General features: G+C 33.4%; 1 protein-coding gene across 4 annotated transcripts in view; it reads right to left on the bottom strand.

Annotated features, from left to right (window-relative positions):
* The window catches only part of LOC138709219 (protein Fe65 homolog), a 736,863-nt gene that overhangs the window by 448,303 nt on the left and 269,868 nt on the right, over nt 1-18,692 (bottom strand). The window contains exon 1 of one of the 4 annotated variants that reach the window (XM_069839822.1): nt 15,446-15,632. The exons of the other annotated variants lie outside the window; for them this stretch is intronic. Coding sequence (XP_069695923.1) covers nt 15,446-15,503 — 58 coding nt within the window. The 5' untranslated portion in view covers nt 15,504-15,632. Of the gene's footprint in view, nt 1-15,445; nt 15,633-18,692 lie in introns of those variants that run through there. 4 annotated transcript variants of the gene reach the window in all.

Below are 18,692 nucleotides of genomic sequence, written 5' to 3'. Positions count from 1 at the left end.
ACCGGTGTACTGTAATTTGTGCGTCCGTAAATGTGAGTACATATATTTGAGAAGAAGTCCGCCGAGTTGGCTCTTGTTAGCGCGTCTGCTCCAGACTAGTCAGCCCGGGTTCGATTCACGGCGGAGTCAGAAATTTTCATGTAAAATTTCTACCTCGGGATTAGAAAAGATGTACAACTTCTAATCACTAGATTGTACACCAATATGTTTGGGTTAAATCCCAAATCTCTCCGCAGTGCACATGAAGAGAAGGGATAATGTTACTGTTGATAGTGATTCGTCCGTCGGACGGGGAGGTTAAGTCTGGAGGCCCCCTTGATGCTATTCGACAGGAGTAGGCTACGTGCCGACACCGGATTTCCCCTTCTCCTTTCCTCATGTTCATCGACCTCCTTACCCATTCCCTACACTACACTTACACATAGGCTACACTAACCCTAGTACACAATATAACTCTGCACAGATACACATCATGCAAAGCGTGGCCCGCCGAAGTGGTGTGCAACTTGAAAAATGGGTAACAGTCATGCCATCTATCCGTAATATGCGGAACCCGAATCACGCAAGTGAAGTGGGTAGGCATTAAACACACATACACACACATACACATTTGACTAGATACCAGAAAGAGTTCTACATGGAAAAGATCTATGTTCGTATAATGTCTTCATCAATTAGGAGTGGTGAATATGTTGCAAATGTTTCAGTTACATACTATCCTATTAAGCATTTCTATCCTTCATTACTATCCAATATCTAAGCCACTATAAAACATATGAGACTCATAAACATTCAATCTAAAAAAATAACACAGAATTCTATTCCAATAGGAATTATAAAGAACCGCAGATCTAAGAAATCGGTGTAGGTTAATGCTAAGGTTGAAACATAGAGAGGTAAAGATTAAATTTGAAAAAAGATAACGGAAATAAGACTACATGAAAATAAATAAATGAAGGATATACATATGTAAAATGATATGAAACGTAGTTGAAACTCGAAACTTCATTCTATGACTTCCAACAGTTTGGTTTTAATGACCTGACAGATGCCCAGAAAAAAATCCCAGCAGGCGTACACGCCTCGTCCGCGTCATTACGGTCAAAATAATCGGGGCGGAACCCAATAACAAACGGTTCATCATGCCAAGCGAGTCTATCTTCTGTCAATTTATCAATTTTATTTCCAAACACGTACATTAATTCACATTAAAAAGCATGTAATCATGACATATAGCTAGGCAAATAGCTGCAAGAAACAGAAATAATTACAACACATTTTATGCTTTCATATTTATCAGGATGATCCACAACACCCCTTTTCATGCGACGTAGTTCATAGAGGTCGCAGCTTTGTAGCAGCCCAGAACAACACGAGCCATTTTAGGCGACAGCGAGAGCAGAAAGTTCGTAAAGCCTGATACAATCCATCACTGATTTCCCGTCCGCCCGTATCGCACCAAAATATAATTGTCTCCGCCGAGGAAGGTGGAGTGGAGAGTTAAGGGATGATTTCCAGTGACTCAATCGAGTTAATAATGCCCAGACCTGGTCTAAAGTCGCAGGTCCTAAGGTCGTATCTCAAAGTTGAAGTCCATTACACACAAGTGACAAGTAACTAGCTGACTGGTCAACAACACACTAGACAGCTTTGAACATGTAGGCCTATGCTTGAATCATGGCCTTCTTCATAGACTATTTTTGTAAAAAACATGACATCATGGTGCGGCACTGAAATAAGAAGGTAGTGTCCTACTGCAGTTTCATTATGAGTTATGCGGAAAAGATAAGGGTACTGAGAAATTAATTTGTTGTAAAGTTTTAACCATAGTTGAAGCCATGTTTCATACTAGCATGCGTTGAAATTTTGGATTCTGTAAAATGAAATAATATGTTTCTTCTCGTATTATAATAATTATGCCAATATGTGTTGAAAGGTTCTTGTTCTTATGACAGAAGGTTAATAATGTATATTTACATATCTGCTCCAATTTGAAAACGTTAAAACCCAAATAAAGATATTTACTAGGGTAATCAATAGACTTTTTCAGACAAATTTTGATTATTCACTTTTGTAGTAAATCCAGCGGCGTTCAGTACATTCCGGTAATAGAAAAGCACTAATTCAAGCATAGACAGAAACCCGATGTTTCATCTCATCAGAACTTCTATATCGCATACAGGATCCACTCAGAATTTTATTAGATGTTGCTTCGTTCCTACTTAAAAGGCATCCTGAATGTAATGTTGACCACATTATTTCCTCCTAAAGCAAGTCAGCATCCTATCCTATAGTCTACGCCTCAATAATGTATACACGGACAATTTACTCTAATTCGCAGTACACTATTAATTTAAATTCGGCTACATAACAGCCCGATAAAAACGAAATCCTTACTATCGACCATTTAACATGCATTGGCACGTTTGAGGGACAGAGGGTTTATCACCATCTCATCATCCTCGACGTCATTTTATGACGATCAAGGACTAAAAATAGCTCTAAAGGCTTTGTTATCTTTTATGCTTCACTTTATAGGTTTTAAAATAACATTTACATCTGACCTAGTCAGAATGTCCTTGGAAAAGTTCACGTAGCAATGAACTCACTTCTGGATTCTTAAGCACAAGGAGGAACGCCAATAATAATAATAATAATAATAATAATAATAATAATAATAATAATAATAATAATATACATGCTTACATTGTAAGATTCTGCCATTAAAAACAAGTGCGAATTTCGAATTAAAATATATGTACACTTGCAGAGGGTAATCAATGTAAGTTGTGTAATAATCAGTCGATATTAATTATTTATGACTATTACACTTTTACTACGTCATAGGCCTACTACTTTTGACCAATAAAATGGTACGAAAGGATGTGTTTCAACCGATCATGGCTGTTTATCGCTACAATTTTATCACTTTCCAGCATTTGTTTGTTTTTATTACTTCCCTAGTATTTGTTTCTTTGTTTTCCAACATTTAAAACTGAAACTTCCGCTATACTGGAGAATTAGCACGGCCACTTTGAACCGTGCCGTTACGTTTACCACCAAATTTAAGTAAATATACAATGTCACCAACATAAGATCATGACGTTGGTGTGTGGCGTAGTTGGCGGGAGAAATTTTTTCTCTCTCTGTCTACCTCCTTCGTTCTGAACATTATTGAGAGATAGCACCACTGTTAGCGACAATGTGTATTTGCGTAAATATTGCGAGTAAATTATGACGAGTGCCTTAGATGAGAGGCTCGGGACAGAAACAGTTTTGCTGTAGCGCATGCGCGGACCTCTCATGCAGTGGGAGCGTGATCCTTACTTGAATTTATTTTTGCGTGTACTTGCAGATTAAATGATTGAGATCCCTTCTTGCTCCGGTTACAGGCCTTGCATTTACGAAGGTTATGTTATGTTAGCTTAGATTAGGTTAGGTTAGCTTAGGTTAGGTTAGATTAGATTAGCTTTGGTTAGGTTAGATTAGTTTTGGTTAGGTTAGCTTAGCTTTGGTTAGGTTAGGTTAGGTTAGCTTTGGTTAGGTTAGGTTAGCTTTGGTTAGGTTAGGTTAGGTTAGCTTTGGTTAGGTTAGGTTAGCTTTGGTTAGGTTAGGTTAGGTTAGCTTTGGTTAGGTTAGCTTTGGTTAGGTTAGCTTGATTTGATTCGTCCATGTAGTAGTTAAAATTATATAATATGACAGTTTTTGATTCGTAATATTGTTAAAAAATAATAGGCCTATAATGAAACCGGTGAATAATTTCATGGTCCTTAAATTTTTTTTCGTAAAAGGCTAGGTATTTTTCGATAGGCCAGAAATAAAACAGCAACGCCGTCATAATTACGTACTTTACGCTTTGGCGAACATTAACCGGAAATTTACTTTCCGTCATTTTAATTGTATTCCGTGAAACACACCTTTTTTCCTGTTAATTTCCTTGTGATAACCTAGTTTATTATCTTATTACATCTTCATTTTCTTTTAATGCATTCAAAAAACCGCCGTTGTACTACATAAAACCTTGAATTAGACTAATGGAGTGAATTATTTAAGAATATAGTCGCGAATTTGACTACCACCATTTCGATTATATTTTGTTTGATACGGCTCGGTACGGCCCGGTGACTAGTGGCCAGCGAGTAGAGTCGACTATCGATATTGGTCTGCCGTGCGTATTATCCAGTTGTTCCGAAACTTCTTCACGGTACTATAAAACATGCTTTGCTATCGTCATTTGTTTACCGCATAGATAGTCAACTGAAAATGGCGGCTCTGTTCAAACGTATTTGTGAAGCTAACATTAGTGAAATAGAATTTCAGTATGTCAATCAATATTTCATTGTATTAGAGTACTTTATTTCTTCCAATGTTATACTTTTTTTCTAATTGTATAATAGTCACACAAGTCCCACTCGAATTTCGATTTTCTCTAGACAAATCAAAACTTTTACTGAGATTACTGTTGATAAAAAAAAGCACATGCTCAGTGCATGCAACTAATGAATACATGTAAAGACATGAGAATGCAATGGAGATTGTAGACATGTAACTACGTAGACATAAAACATTATTCACAAATATATTTTATTTATAGCCGGGGGAAAAATTACCTAATTGATAATGGACATGTATTAAAATAGAAACATCAATGCTGCCAGAAATATTTCAATAAAAATTGTATATGAGTATTAATACACATAAAAATAATGATGAAAAATGATGATAATAATACAGTAATAATAATAATAATAATAATAATAATTATTATTATTATTATTATTATTATTATTATAGTGTGAAAATGCAATAAATAAATAAATAAATCAATAAATAAGTAAATAAATAGATAAAAATAAATCAGCCACTGAGGTCATTAAACTCAATTTCAAGTTTATACTAGCTTCCAGAGGGAAATTATAACTCATTAAAATTGTAAAGGTTCATATGTATCGTTCTGTAGAATTAAAATGTTCAATTGTCGAATTTCTTATTTTATTAATGGGATTTTAAAGCACATACCGAAATTGACCTTAAGAGTGACCGTCCTAAGCCACAATAATAAAAGCACACGCTTTGTCTTCATTTTGTAAACTTTTAGAAGTATTCGTAGATTCGACGGTTTTCTTCATCGTACCAAAGACGTATTGAAATTTATGTAGTTTCCTATCATAGCACTAGTTCTGAAGAATATATCACAGCCCAAGGAAATAAGACAGTTACTTACTACAACTTTCATAATTATCAATAAGTGTGATTTAACTTGTTAATGTCTTTATTTTGCTTCAAAAGTCATCACATTCATTAATTTTTTTGTTACTATATAAATTTAAATTACAACTCATTCCTACTTTATTTAGCTTATAAAAACCACTTTGTAAAACATATTTAAAAAAAAAAAGCAAAACTCACTACTTCATCGGTAGCATGTTAAGAATGTATCTACACTAAATATTTCTTATTCTGAAATGGCCTGCTAGTTGTGAATGCAATCTGGTAGAATAGCCAACTAATCGATTTCTAATTCTACTTGGTAGTTTCTAGGTAATGCTCTTGTTCAACAGTTCAACCGAAGATCACCATTAAATATTCCTTATATGTTCAAGAATCATTGCATAACACAGTGTAGGTGACTATTCCAGTAACGCAGTAAGCATTCTACTGCGTAATAATATGTAGGCACAACTAAACATTTTAATTAAAAAAAAAAGTAGGATTCACACAGAAAAGAAGTAGTCAAATTCTAGACTGCAAAGAATGGATCACATAGGGTAAAGGTTGGTAATACTGTGATACGAGTAATATTGTGATAGTTATTTTTGAGAATTTATTACAATTTTACTGAGCGAGAGGAAGATCGGTTTTTTGCGTCGACGTATTAAGGGAATGTTCGTGGACAACCTGCTGCACAAAACCAGTTCTTCTCTTGCTCAGTAAAATTGTAGTAAATTCTCAAAACGAAGTATCACAATATTAGTAGTATCACAGTATTACTAACCTTTACCCTACATCAGACTCCACTCACATAATTATGACATTTGATACGAGTAAAAATTCTGGTGAAATGGAAAATTTCTTCGCACGTATAAAATTATTGTTCAATTTTCAAAATATGCTTCTTATAAGTATAAGTAACCTAAGAACTATCTCACAAGACTGATGGAAAGAGTTCTTAGTCTCATTTAAAAATACGAGTTTTCTATTTATGGACGCATTTCCTTGTTCAGTGTGTCGTATAAAATATTTAAAAATAATAATATGTTGTATTAACATTATTGCTGTATTGTAACAAAAACACAATAGAATTGAGAGCATACGTTAACACTATGCCTTTATCTTAAAAAAGAATATTTCTACAAAAGCAAGAGTATATTTAGAAAAAAAAATGATTCTGTTTAACTACCTAAGTGTCTTCGATAAAATCAAAAGGAGTAATTTATGGAATATCTGATAAAAATAAAAGACTTCATCACACAGCACAAATCATCTACAGTACCATGAAACTATGATTATAAAATAACAGAGGAATAAAAGAAATATTATTAAATATAAGCGAGACTACCAATTATCTCTTGTAAGGTTTAATATATTTCGTACTGACGAAACACCATAAGAGCAACAGCTGGATTTGAAGTACCGGTAACATCTATAATTGATTTACTTAATTTAAACGCAAATTTACCGGCAGACAAGTTATTTGACAGAAAACTGAAGAGAGCTTAAAACAGCGTAATGAATATGTTATACAACGGTATCGTAGGCGATGCCACAGTGAAGTTGAAACTTTGGCTCATGTCTTGGGTTCATTCTCATTTGGCGAAACTCTTCGTAACAGCAGGCATCACAAGATCAGGTATGTAATCCCAACATGCCTTAAGTCCAATGGGTACACTACCTATGAAGAAGTCCATGGAATAGCGCATATCGGAAGTCTTCGGCGTACTGATATTATAACATTTAAACCTGGAGAGACAAAAGGTTATATTCTGGATCCGACCATTAGACTCGAGACGCATCAGAATCAACCCAAGGTCAATCTAGAGAAAAGTGCAATTTATGAACCAACTATCCCTTATTACAAAACATCATATAAATTCAGGGATATAAAAGTCATCGGATTAATGTTGGGCGCTAGAGGGACCATAACAAAACAATTCGTCTCATTCTATCATAAATTTGGAGTCCCGACAACAACAATTAAGGAAATTTCTATGATAGCTGTGCAGGGTTCTCTGCAGATTTTACGGTGACACTTTTACTTCAATTCAAATTACAGTTGAATTTTCTCATACTTACTGGCTTTTAAGGAACCCGGATTTTCATTGCCGCCCTCACATAAGCCCGCCCTTGGTCCCTATCCTGAACAAGATTAATCCAGTCTCTACCATCATATCCCACCTCCCTCAAATCCATTTTAATATTATCTTCCCATCTACGTCACGGCCTCCCCAAAGGTATTTTCCCTCCGCCTCCCAACTAACAATCTATATGCATTTCTGGATTCGCCCATACGTGCTACATGCCCTGCCCATCTCAAACGTCTGGACTTAATGTTCCTAATTATGTCAAGTGAAGAATACAATGCGTGCAGTTCTGTGTTGTGTAACTTTCTCCATTCTACTGTATCTTTATCCCTCTTAGCTCCAAATATTTTCCTAAGCACCTTATTCTCAAACACCTTTAACCTATGTTCCTCTCTCGAAGTGAGAGTCCAAGTTTCACAACCATAAAGAACAACCGGTTCAGCAACTGCATGTTGAAATCCTTACAGATTAGAACATATTAAGACATTGGAAAAGATTAAAAAACGGCCTCTCGAGCGTTGTCGTAATAATTCGCCATTAAAATGGGACACACTCACGGACAGGAGAACGCGAATTCGATTAGGCGCAATGTTCAAGACATACAGAGGTGAGCCTGCCTGGAGAGAAATAAAAAATAGGTTGTAGCCGCAAAATTACTCTTCAAGGAACGACCACTCATATAAATTGAGGGAAAGAAGACAGAGGACGGACACTGAAAAGCTTTATTTTCTCAATCGTACTATCAGGGACTGGAATGCTTTACCTGCAGACTTACTAAAGGCTTTACCAATAACCAAAAATGTATTTAAAAATAGCCTTAAGGACTTTACTAATAGATGGTAGTATATTATACACACTATTTAAAGGGTGTAATTTTGATGTTTTGTTATTTGAAGTGTTGTGTCAGTGAAGAAGTGTGTTGTGTCAGTGAAGTGTGTTGTGTCAGGGAAGTGTGTTATGTCAGTGAAGTTTTATAGTTTATAATGACAGTGTAAACTGTTTGAACAGTGAAATGTTTTTGAAGTGTTAATGAAATCAGGATAGTATCAGTGAAATGTGTCGTAGTTCCAGTGCAGTAAGTGAGTTGACAGCGAAATGAGTGTAGTGCTGAAAGGTACTTGTGCATGTCTGAACATGTCATACTCGTGGGTTTTAGTTCGAACTTAGGGTTAAGATAAAAATTAGATTTATTTTAAATGTTATTTTAAGTGATCGTACTTCATTTAATTTAGGATGTTATTATTATTATTATTATCATCATCATCATCATCATCATCATCATCATCATCATCATCATCATTATTATTATTATTATTATTATCAGAACCAAATCCCTTTTTGTTTCTAGATTTAGTCCTAATGTAAACGAGAATAATATTAAGGATTCACTCTTTCATCAACGTGAACTTAGGTCTCTCGTAATAACGAAATTGAAAACTAAATATCAGTCGTATTCCTCTTTTCACATATCAGTTGATGAGAGGGATTTTGAGTTAATCAATAATTCTGACGTTTGGCCTGCGGGATGCCTCATTGCACCCTTTTTTGGTAAACTTAAACCTGAGCAGCATTTTGCTCCACCAGGTACTTCAGTTGATTCTAGGATTAATGCCTCTTAATATTATTCTCTAACTCTCAATGCACAGTTCTAATAATCATCTTGAGATATTTTACCAAAATGTTCGTGGTCTTAATACAAAAATTGATGAAATTTTTCAAAATGTAGTAAGTAATAATGATATCATTAACTGTCTTACTGAAACATGGTTATCTGAATCAGTATTAAATACAAATTTATTTCCTAACAATTATTCTGTGTTTCGAGCAGACAGAACCTACGATGACACCAATAAAAAAAGAGGTGGGGGTGTTCTAACAGCGATTAACAACCAGTTACCTTTTACCTGTAGGCGATATGATTTAGAAATTATTAATGAATGTGTTTGGATTGAAATTAAAATGGCTGGTGGTATTAATTTATTAATTGGAAATCATTACTTCCCACCTGATTTCGGTCATAATCACTTAAAATCTTACCTCAATTTTCTTGAAAAAAAACCTCGATACTCATAATTTTAGAATAGTAATTATTGGCGATTTCAATTGTCCTGGTATGGATTGGTTAACTGGTTTTAATCTTAATGATATTCATTACTACTCTAAAATTAAGTCCGATGATTTATATTCCTCGTCTTGCCTTCTGGGATTGAACCAAATTAATTTTACTGTTTCAAGTAAAAATCTACTTGATCTTGTCTTTACTAATATCATTAACAGTACAGTAGAACTAGCCAATCATTCTCTTGTTTTGGAGGACTTTTATCATCCATCTATCTCCGTTAATCTTGAAGTTTATTTGCCGCTACCTGATCACTGCCCATCTAGTACCTTCATTAATTATTCTCAAGGTGATAACTTGAAACTCTATTCCACTCTATACAATCATGATTGGAATTCCATATATCAGGCTACTGATGTTAACGTTGCTACTAACTCTTTATCTCAAATTATGAACAATGCTATATCTCTTGCTGTTCCTGTTACCTTCGTAAACAAATCGCACTGTCCTAAATGGTTTTCAAATAGCTTGCGTATACTTATTAAGAAAAAGAACAAAGCACATAGAAATTTTAAGAAATTCAAAACTGATCATCATTATCAAATTTTTTCCAATTACAGAAAACAAGTTAAAGCTATGGTTAAATATGATAAATTTAAGTGGTTACAATCCATTGATGAAAATTTGAAGAATGAACCCAAGAAAATTTGGAAATATGTAGAATCTTTTCGAAAATCCAATAATTATCCCACCGAATTATTAATAAATGGGGTTCACATTACTGATCAGAAAGAAATTGCTAATGCATTTGCTAATCAATTTAAATCGATTCAAAAACAGTCTAATTCTAATCTCTGTTTGTTGGATTATAATTCTACTGACTTCTTACCCTTACCTAAAATTACAGTTGAAGACGTTTCATTAGCCATAAAAAAGCTTAAACCTAATAAATCCAAGGGCACTGATGGCATTCCTAATTTTATTATTAAGGGATGTTCTAATATTCTAATACCTGTTTTAACTTTTATATTTAATTTAAGTTTATTAACTGGTACATACCCTATGCTTTGGAAAGAAGCATCCATTATTCCTATCTTTAAGAATGGTTAAAAAAAAGGTTGTTTCCAATTATAGACCTATTTCAATATTAAACAATTTCTCAAAATTTTTTGAAAAAAAATAATCCACAAACATGTTTCATTTTATGTTAAGAATAAAATTAATTCAGCCCAACATGGTTTTACTAAAGGTAAATCAACAACTACTAACTTAGTATCCTACCTTAATCTTGTTATGCCGGTTGTTGAAACGCAATCTACATCGACTTTAGCAAAGAGTTTGATGTTGGTACCTCACAATATTTTGATAAATAAATTAGAAAACTTTGGTCTCTCTTCTAACTATGTGAGCTGATTTGAAAACTATTTAACTAATAGACAATGTTGTGTTCGTCTAGGTGATTCTCTCTCGGACCCATTTAATTGTTTATGTGGAGTTCCCCAAGGATCTACATTGGGCCCTCTATTATTTTTATTATTTATAGATGACATATGTAAAATAATAAGTTCAAACTACCTGTTATTTGCTGATGATCTCAAAATCTTTCGCTCAATAAATAGTCCTGCCGATTGCCAAACTCTTCAAAATGATATTAACTCTATTGAACTTTGGCCTGACAATAATGGAATGAAAATTAATTAAACAAAAACTTTTGTCATTTCGTACTCACGAAAAACTACTTCCATAAAATTTAACTATTCTCTTAACAACGTCTGTATTATTAGGAAAAATTCTGTTAAAGATCTTGGTGTACTACTCGATTCTAAATTATACTTTCACGAACATGTTCAATATATTTATAATCATTCAATAAGAATGCTTGGTTTAATAAGGTCTATAACTTATTCTTTTTCTACTCCAGAGTCACTATTAATTCTATACTTTACTTTGGTTCGATCTAAACTTTAATATGCATCTGTAGCCTGGAATTCCATTACTTCAACAGATTCGGTTAAATTGGAAAATATTCAAAGAAAATTTATTTCCTTATGTGCTTTTCGATTTATACCCAATTCCTCTGACTTTAACTATGAGATTACCTGTAAATATTTTAACTGTTGTAGCCTTTATTCTAGACGTCAAAATCTTGATTATCAATTTCTCTGCAAAGTTATCAATGGTGATATTGATTGTGAGTCTATCATAAACAACATCAGCCTTCGTGTTCCTACAAAAGGTTTAAGATTTCAAAAAAAAAATTATAACAGAAATTCTAAATCACTTTCTCCAGTCTGTAGATGCATAAAATATGCCAATTTTCATGGGCACAATTTAGATCCTTTTAAGGTATAGTTTCGTTTTGATTATTAGTATTTACTGTTCTTGTTATCTATTTTATTTATGTATGTTTTTGTTTATTTAAGATATTATTTATTTGTTTTTGCACCTTTGTATCTTCTGTTTGTGTATTGTGCTGAACTATAATTGGCCTCTGGCTGTTGTTCAGCACACAAATATTAATAATAATAAATAAAAATAAATAAATAAAAAATAAAATTATTATTATTATTATTATTATTATTATTATTATTATTATTATTATTATTATTGTCATTATTGAGTGTAATTTGTTACCACTGCCACCGGGTATTTATCCATTTGCAGTGTGAATAAATACATACATATACATACATATGCGGAGACAAAAAAGAAGGCAGAAAATACCAAAGATTGAAGAAAGCTCGATTTGCGGTGAAAGACCTGCCATTGGGCAGAACCCTATGAATGAAAATGAAGAAAATGAATAAATCTCGGTTTTGTACTCGTGATATGTTAACAGCACTGAACACTTAAGATGAAATTACGAAACAGGTTACAAGTTTAAAATACGACCACTAAAATATAATTTCTCTTACGCACAAAAAATCAACATCTTCATTTGAAAAGCCGAAGTATTCGGTTTGGCATATTCATGTAATTTATATTGATTAGAGGATATGACCACTTCTGTGAAAAACCACGAAATCAGAATGATTATTATCGCGTGACTTATTCCGCTGACTCATAGTTTTTCCAATAGCAAAATCGTTAGGTCTGGCAAATGCACTGCTCTCAGGTTAACATGACTCGAAAGGTCACTGCACAAAAACACTATTGAATATATCAGTCATTACGAAAATGTTAATTTACGAACTAATATATATATATATATATATATATATATATATATATATATTGCTTTTGCTTACTGCTATGAACAGTTCTGCTGAATTACCAAAAGTTTTAAAAGATAAAATTTGAAAGTCATTCAATATTTATATTATGAAATAACTCTTGAATATCACCAAAACCTACCTATTTTCTAACTCCGAAAATATTTACTTTGCGAAAAGAAGATACTGTAATAAGATTCATGTGTTCAAGTGCGAAATCAAGAAGTGTGAATTTCATATAATACGTGATTCATAATGAATCTTAACTAACGCGGATTTTCTACTAACGAAAATATTGTACTGGCAAATATACTGACTAGACTGTTTCTGTCAGAATCATTAAACTTGACAGTTCTTTAATGTGTGACCAATCAAATAACACACAAAGTACGAGTAACAGATCGAAACACTTCCAATTTGTACAAGTAAAAAATTCATATTTGAGTAAACAAATACTGGTGCAAAGGATTATCAGAACTGAAAAGTTTTCTTGACAAAGAACGAAATTTTAATTCCACTTAATATAGGCCTAATACATGATTTATTGTGAAATTTGGGCTGTTCACAGTGACTTTATGGAGAACGTGATAACATTTAATGGAGCTAATTTGTTCATGGTATCAGTGACTATCACTCGATTTCGTCGTGATCTAATAAGAGACTAATAAAATTGTAAATTATAAATTAACACTCAAAAGATATCCACTTTTAAGATGTGAACATATTTGTTTTGAAAAATTACTCATAATAGTTCAACATGGGTAATAGTTTGTGTGAAAAACAGTGAATTTAAACTATTATGAACATACATTTTGTTATTGGGAAGCTTCAACTTTGTTAATTTATGAACTTATACAAAAGAAAATGTTTATTCCGGGAAATCACTATTTGACACTTCAGATACAGAGCTTCTTTAAGAGGTTAGGTACAGTTTACAGCAGTAAAATTTTCAGAAATATTCAACATTTTTTCCTCCATTACTATATCTTGTGCAATAGTGAAAATTGGTATGTATAAAACATTGTCTTTCTGGCATACTAAAAAAATATTTTTTACGAATTAAAAAAAAACATATATATTTTTTTTCAAAATTAAAAATGGTGGCAGTTTATTATGCAGTGATGAAGCGTTTCCCTCATAACTCATAAACTTGTTAGCTTTTTCTTGTTTTCTCTCTCTTATTTTATTTCTGAAATTCATGTTTACAATACCATGCTCTTTCAACTACATTCCTTAATAAATAATTTTATTTTCTGTTAGAAGAAAATATTTATATATCACCATTTTTTAAATGAATTTATTTTTTATCAGATATTGTATCAAAGATAGAGAAGTGATCTTGCATCATATTGTAGATATGACATGCATAAATACACACAAAAATTTTCATCACAGAATGTTGGATAGTTTTGAGTTATGTAGGAAACGCTTCATCACTGCACAGTGAACTGAATTTTGAAAAGAAAAAAATGTAAATAATTTTTTTAAGTCGTAAAAATATTTTTATATAGCAGAAGGACAGTGTGTTGCACATACTAATTTTCATTTTGTACAAGACATAGTAATGGAGGAAAAAATGTTGAATATTTCCAAAATTTTACTGCTGTAAGCTGTACCTAACACCTTAATTGCGATTCCAACCATATTCATTTTACACCAGCGGAAACATTTGTTCGAGGAAAATGGAGAGAAAATAAATTATCACCGAGATATTTTAAAGAATAATCACGAAATATAATTTCAATTTAATACATGATTCACTGTTTCGTTTCGGTAATTCAGATATCAGTGAACCTGACTTGATTCTATTTAGTAGAAAAAGTACTCATTTTGCTAAATGCATATGACGGGACTAAGATATTCTCTAAAAATTAAGATAACTGATCGATTTTTTATTTATTATATAACTGCAATAATTTACGCATGAATTAATTACATCTAATATCGTTACACTTGTTCCATCAATATAAATAGTGATTTAGTAATTTAAGAACAAAAGCTTGAATTGATCAAGGCATAATACGTGTTTAATAAAAGTAACTTCATAGCGCCATTTGCGCAGTTTATAACTTCAACGAAATAGTTCTTCTGTCAAAAGCATTCTTACTTAACGGAATGATACAATTCACGTGATTCAGTGAAATTTACGATTAAAAAAATCGACCACCATTTAAATTAAATTCATTTGTGATTTGGTTAATTCGACTGATAAAAAAGAATAGAACGTAATTTTACGTAACCAAATAACTCGATTTATTTGATACTGTTGAACTCGCAAACAATGGGGAAAACCTTTAAAACGTGACTCAAATGTTAACTTTATAATCGTATCGATTTGTGAAGAAACGAACTGAAATATTAACACAGATGAACGTATTTTTACGTTACGGAATAAAATAACGGCGATAACTCAATTATTGAAAATTATTCACCACTGAAAATGAGACGTAATTAACATCTTCAAAACCACACAAGTCCTCCAATTAGTGGACTAGAATATTATAGTAACTTCATACTAAAACGCATAATTCAACGCATGAGAAAAATTGTGAAGTATTTTTACGCACTGAAACAAGACGTTTCGTCTAATTAAGTGAAAATCACAACAAATTGATCACCATTTAAAAGTAACTCAATTCGTAATGTCATAAGCATATCGATTCCTGAATTAACGAACTAGAAATGTATAAGGTTACAAAAATATGCACCCAATTCAGAAACGGATGAAAAAAAAAACTTCACGATTAAGTTCCATAAAATTTGACAGACATCGCTTTACACACTAATCTTGTTTCGTACTGCACTTATACACTACACAAATGTGACAGGTTACCCCCACGCCATTGCAAGAAGCAGGTAGTTTTTGTACTTACTGTCCAGCGTGTGAAGCACCATTTTGGAAGGGTCACCTACGCACTGCACATTGCTCATTGGGCCACACTAGAAACACATTTCCATCTCCCTAAGCACCACACTACGTTGACCGACTTGTTCAAAATTGTGATTTGGGTTCCATCTGAGGGGCGATGCTGTGTCCCACCAAGGATGCCAGCCTTCAATAAAACGACCGGCGCGTCGACGCAATAGCGACGCCGCACGTCGTCACGTGGTCTCAAGTGCGGCACCAATCACAAACTAGTATGACGTCATTTTTATGAGCTCCCCGCTGGTTGAGTGTCAGAGCGACTCAAGTAAAATATATGCGTTGACCACTGCCACTGTTCCACCCATCTTTTAATACGTGTTTGTGCAAAAAATATTATTAAAAACACATACACATAATATTTACGTCTTCTGACATTTCCTACTTATTTACTATATCGTCTAGCTGAATCAGAACTAATATTATGTACAACGGAACGTCACAGAACTAATTAATAACCTCTTCTTCGCTGTGATTCAGGCCATCGCGGATACAGGCTACATTTCCGACAGGAAAGTGAAGACTCATTCATCACCTTTCCATAGGAATTGACATTGAGTTGTCTTGTGCCTGTTCTGCGCTGCTTTTCTTAATCAGTTATTACCACCGGCGTAGCTCAGGCGGTAAGCGAGTTCGCCTGCTGCGCTTGGGTGTGGATTTGATTCCCTGATTGGAGCTTTTCCCAAGTTTACCCCGGCTATAAGTCGAATGTCAGATAACCAACAACAAATCATAGGCCTCTTGTTGCCTAATACTACACGCCATCACCAATTCCATTGGCGCTAAATAGCCTAGTAATTCATAAAGCGTCGTTAAATAACAACAAAAAATTAATCACTTACTTAAGGGGTTAGGTACAGCTTACAGAAGTAAACTTTTGGAAATATTAAAATTTTTTCCCTCCATTATTGTAACTTGTACAATAATGAAAATTAGTATGTGTAAGACACTGTCCTTTTGTTATATAAAAAAATATTTTGCGATTAAAAAAAAATATTTACTTTTTTTTCTTTCTTTCAAAATTCAGTTCACTGCGCAGTGATGAAGCGTTTCCCACATAACCCAAAAATTATCCAACATTCTGTGCAGAATTTTTTTGTGTGTATTTATGCATGCCATATATACAATATGATGCAAGATCGCTTCCCTACCTTTGATAGATTGTCGGATAAAAAATAAATTCATTTTTAAAAGTGGTCAAATATCAGTATTTTCTTCTATCACAAATTAAAAAAAAAAATATTATTTATTAAGGAATGTAGTTGAAAGAGAATGATATTGTAAACATGAGTTTCAGCAACAAAATAAAAGAGAGAGAACATGAAAACGTTAACAAGTTTATGAGTTATGAGGGAAAACCTTCATCATTGCACAGTAAACTGCCAGCATTTTGAATTTTGAAAAAAAAAAAAAAAAAGATAATTTTTTTAAAATCTTAAACATATTTTTTTCATATAGTAGAAGGACAGTGTTTTATACATACCAATTTTCATTACTGTACAATATACAGTAATGGAGGAAAAAATGTTGAATATATCCAAAATTTTTACTGCTGTAAGCTGTATCTAATCCCTTAAGGATACTGTACCAACTGTATGGTTATCTAACGTAGATGGCGTTTATTATAGCGAGGTGGTGCTTTAGTGACTGAGTCCGAGGATTCGCCTTGGAACTACCTGACATTCGGTCAACAGTTAGGCAAAACTTTGTAAAAAAAATCCAATCAGCTAGTCATCCTGGGCGGTATTAGAACTCACGCATCAGAGTACGAGTCCCGCTAAGCACTGCTCAAACACGTCGTCATAAGCAGCGGCCTTGAACAATGACAACCACATACCTAGACAGTTTCGCTACTTATGAATAATGTTTTATTTCGGTTCTAAATTTTTATAGATGCGAACGAAACGCTGTGATCCTTGAAATGAGGTGATGAATATGACGATAAAATGACAGAAGGGAATCTGATGGAAAAAGATAAAACTGCAATCATCTTACTTAATTTTATCATATAGACACAAAGTCGTGTTAAATGATTCCTACTTCATCACTACATATTTTACGCAGTAACTACCTACATTTTACATGAAGTTACGGCAAATTAATTATTCATGATTAATTATACATTAGGGGTAAAGGATCTGGCCACCCTACGCCATTAACTTCTGGTTTAGTTACTTCATGAGTGATGCCTTATTGGTGTCGCATATGAGGTCCAAACCTGTCTTAGGACAGTTGACTAAACAACAATCATATATTTAAATATTCCTTTTCCTTACGCAACATTACGTTCTATGTATTACATTTTGTCGAATTTATTCATAACAAGAAGTAATACTGTAAATTCCTTCAACCGAGCATATGTGTAATGAAGACAAACCGTGTCGATTTAAGAATACGGTACTTAAGGATCTAACGTTGCCATTAGAAACGTAGACTACATATAAACAATTGAAACTCGTATCTTACATATTTCCAATTAATCTGAAACTTTTAGGTGGTCCTCCAGCTTGGGGGTTGGGCGAAGGGCTAACAGCCCATCACCGTAAACAACAGCTTGTTACGAATCCATACAATAGGAAAGGGTTACATTACCGATTGTTCTGTATGGTTGAGAAACTTGGACTCTCACTTAGAGAGAGGAACAGAGATTAAGGGTCTTTGAGAATAAGGTTCTTAGGAAAATATTTCGGGCTAAGAGGATGAAATTACAGGAGAATGGAGAAAGTTACACAACGCAGAATTGCACGCATTGTATTCTTCACCGGACATAATTACGAACATTAAATCCAGACGTTTGAGATGGGCAGGGCATGTAACACGTATGGGCGAATCTAGAAATGCATATAGAGTGTTAGTTGGGAGGCCGGAAGGAAAAATACCTTTGGGGAGGCCGAGACGTAGATAGGAGGATAATATTAAAATGGATTTCAGGGAGGTGGGATATGAAGATAGAGACTGGATTAATCTTGCACAGGATAGGGACTGATGGCGGGCTTATGTGAGGGCGGCAATGAACCTGCGGGTTCCTTAACAGCCATTTGTAAGTAAGTAAGTAATCTGAAACTTTTACTAGTTATTTCTTACAATGAGGACATGCAATACCAAATTTTCATTTTGATATTCCTATTAGTTTACTTACAATTAATATTTTTTTTCAATACTGATGGCCTTATCTCTACCACGTCAAATAAATAAAA

The sequence above is a fragment of the Periplaneta americana genome, chromosome 11 (genome assembly GCF_040183065.1).
Source record: "Periplaneta americana isolate PAMFEO1 chromosome 11, P.americana_PAMFEO1_priV1, whole genome shotgun sequence".
Lineage (NCBI taxonomy): Eukaryota > Metazoa > Arthropoda > Insecta > Blattodea > Blattidae > Periplaneta > Periplaneta americana.
Note: the sequence above shows the minus strand (reverse complement) of the source record. Positions and strands in the feature narration are given on the sequence as shown.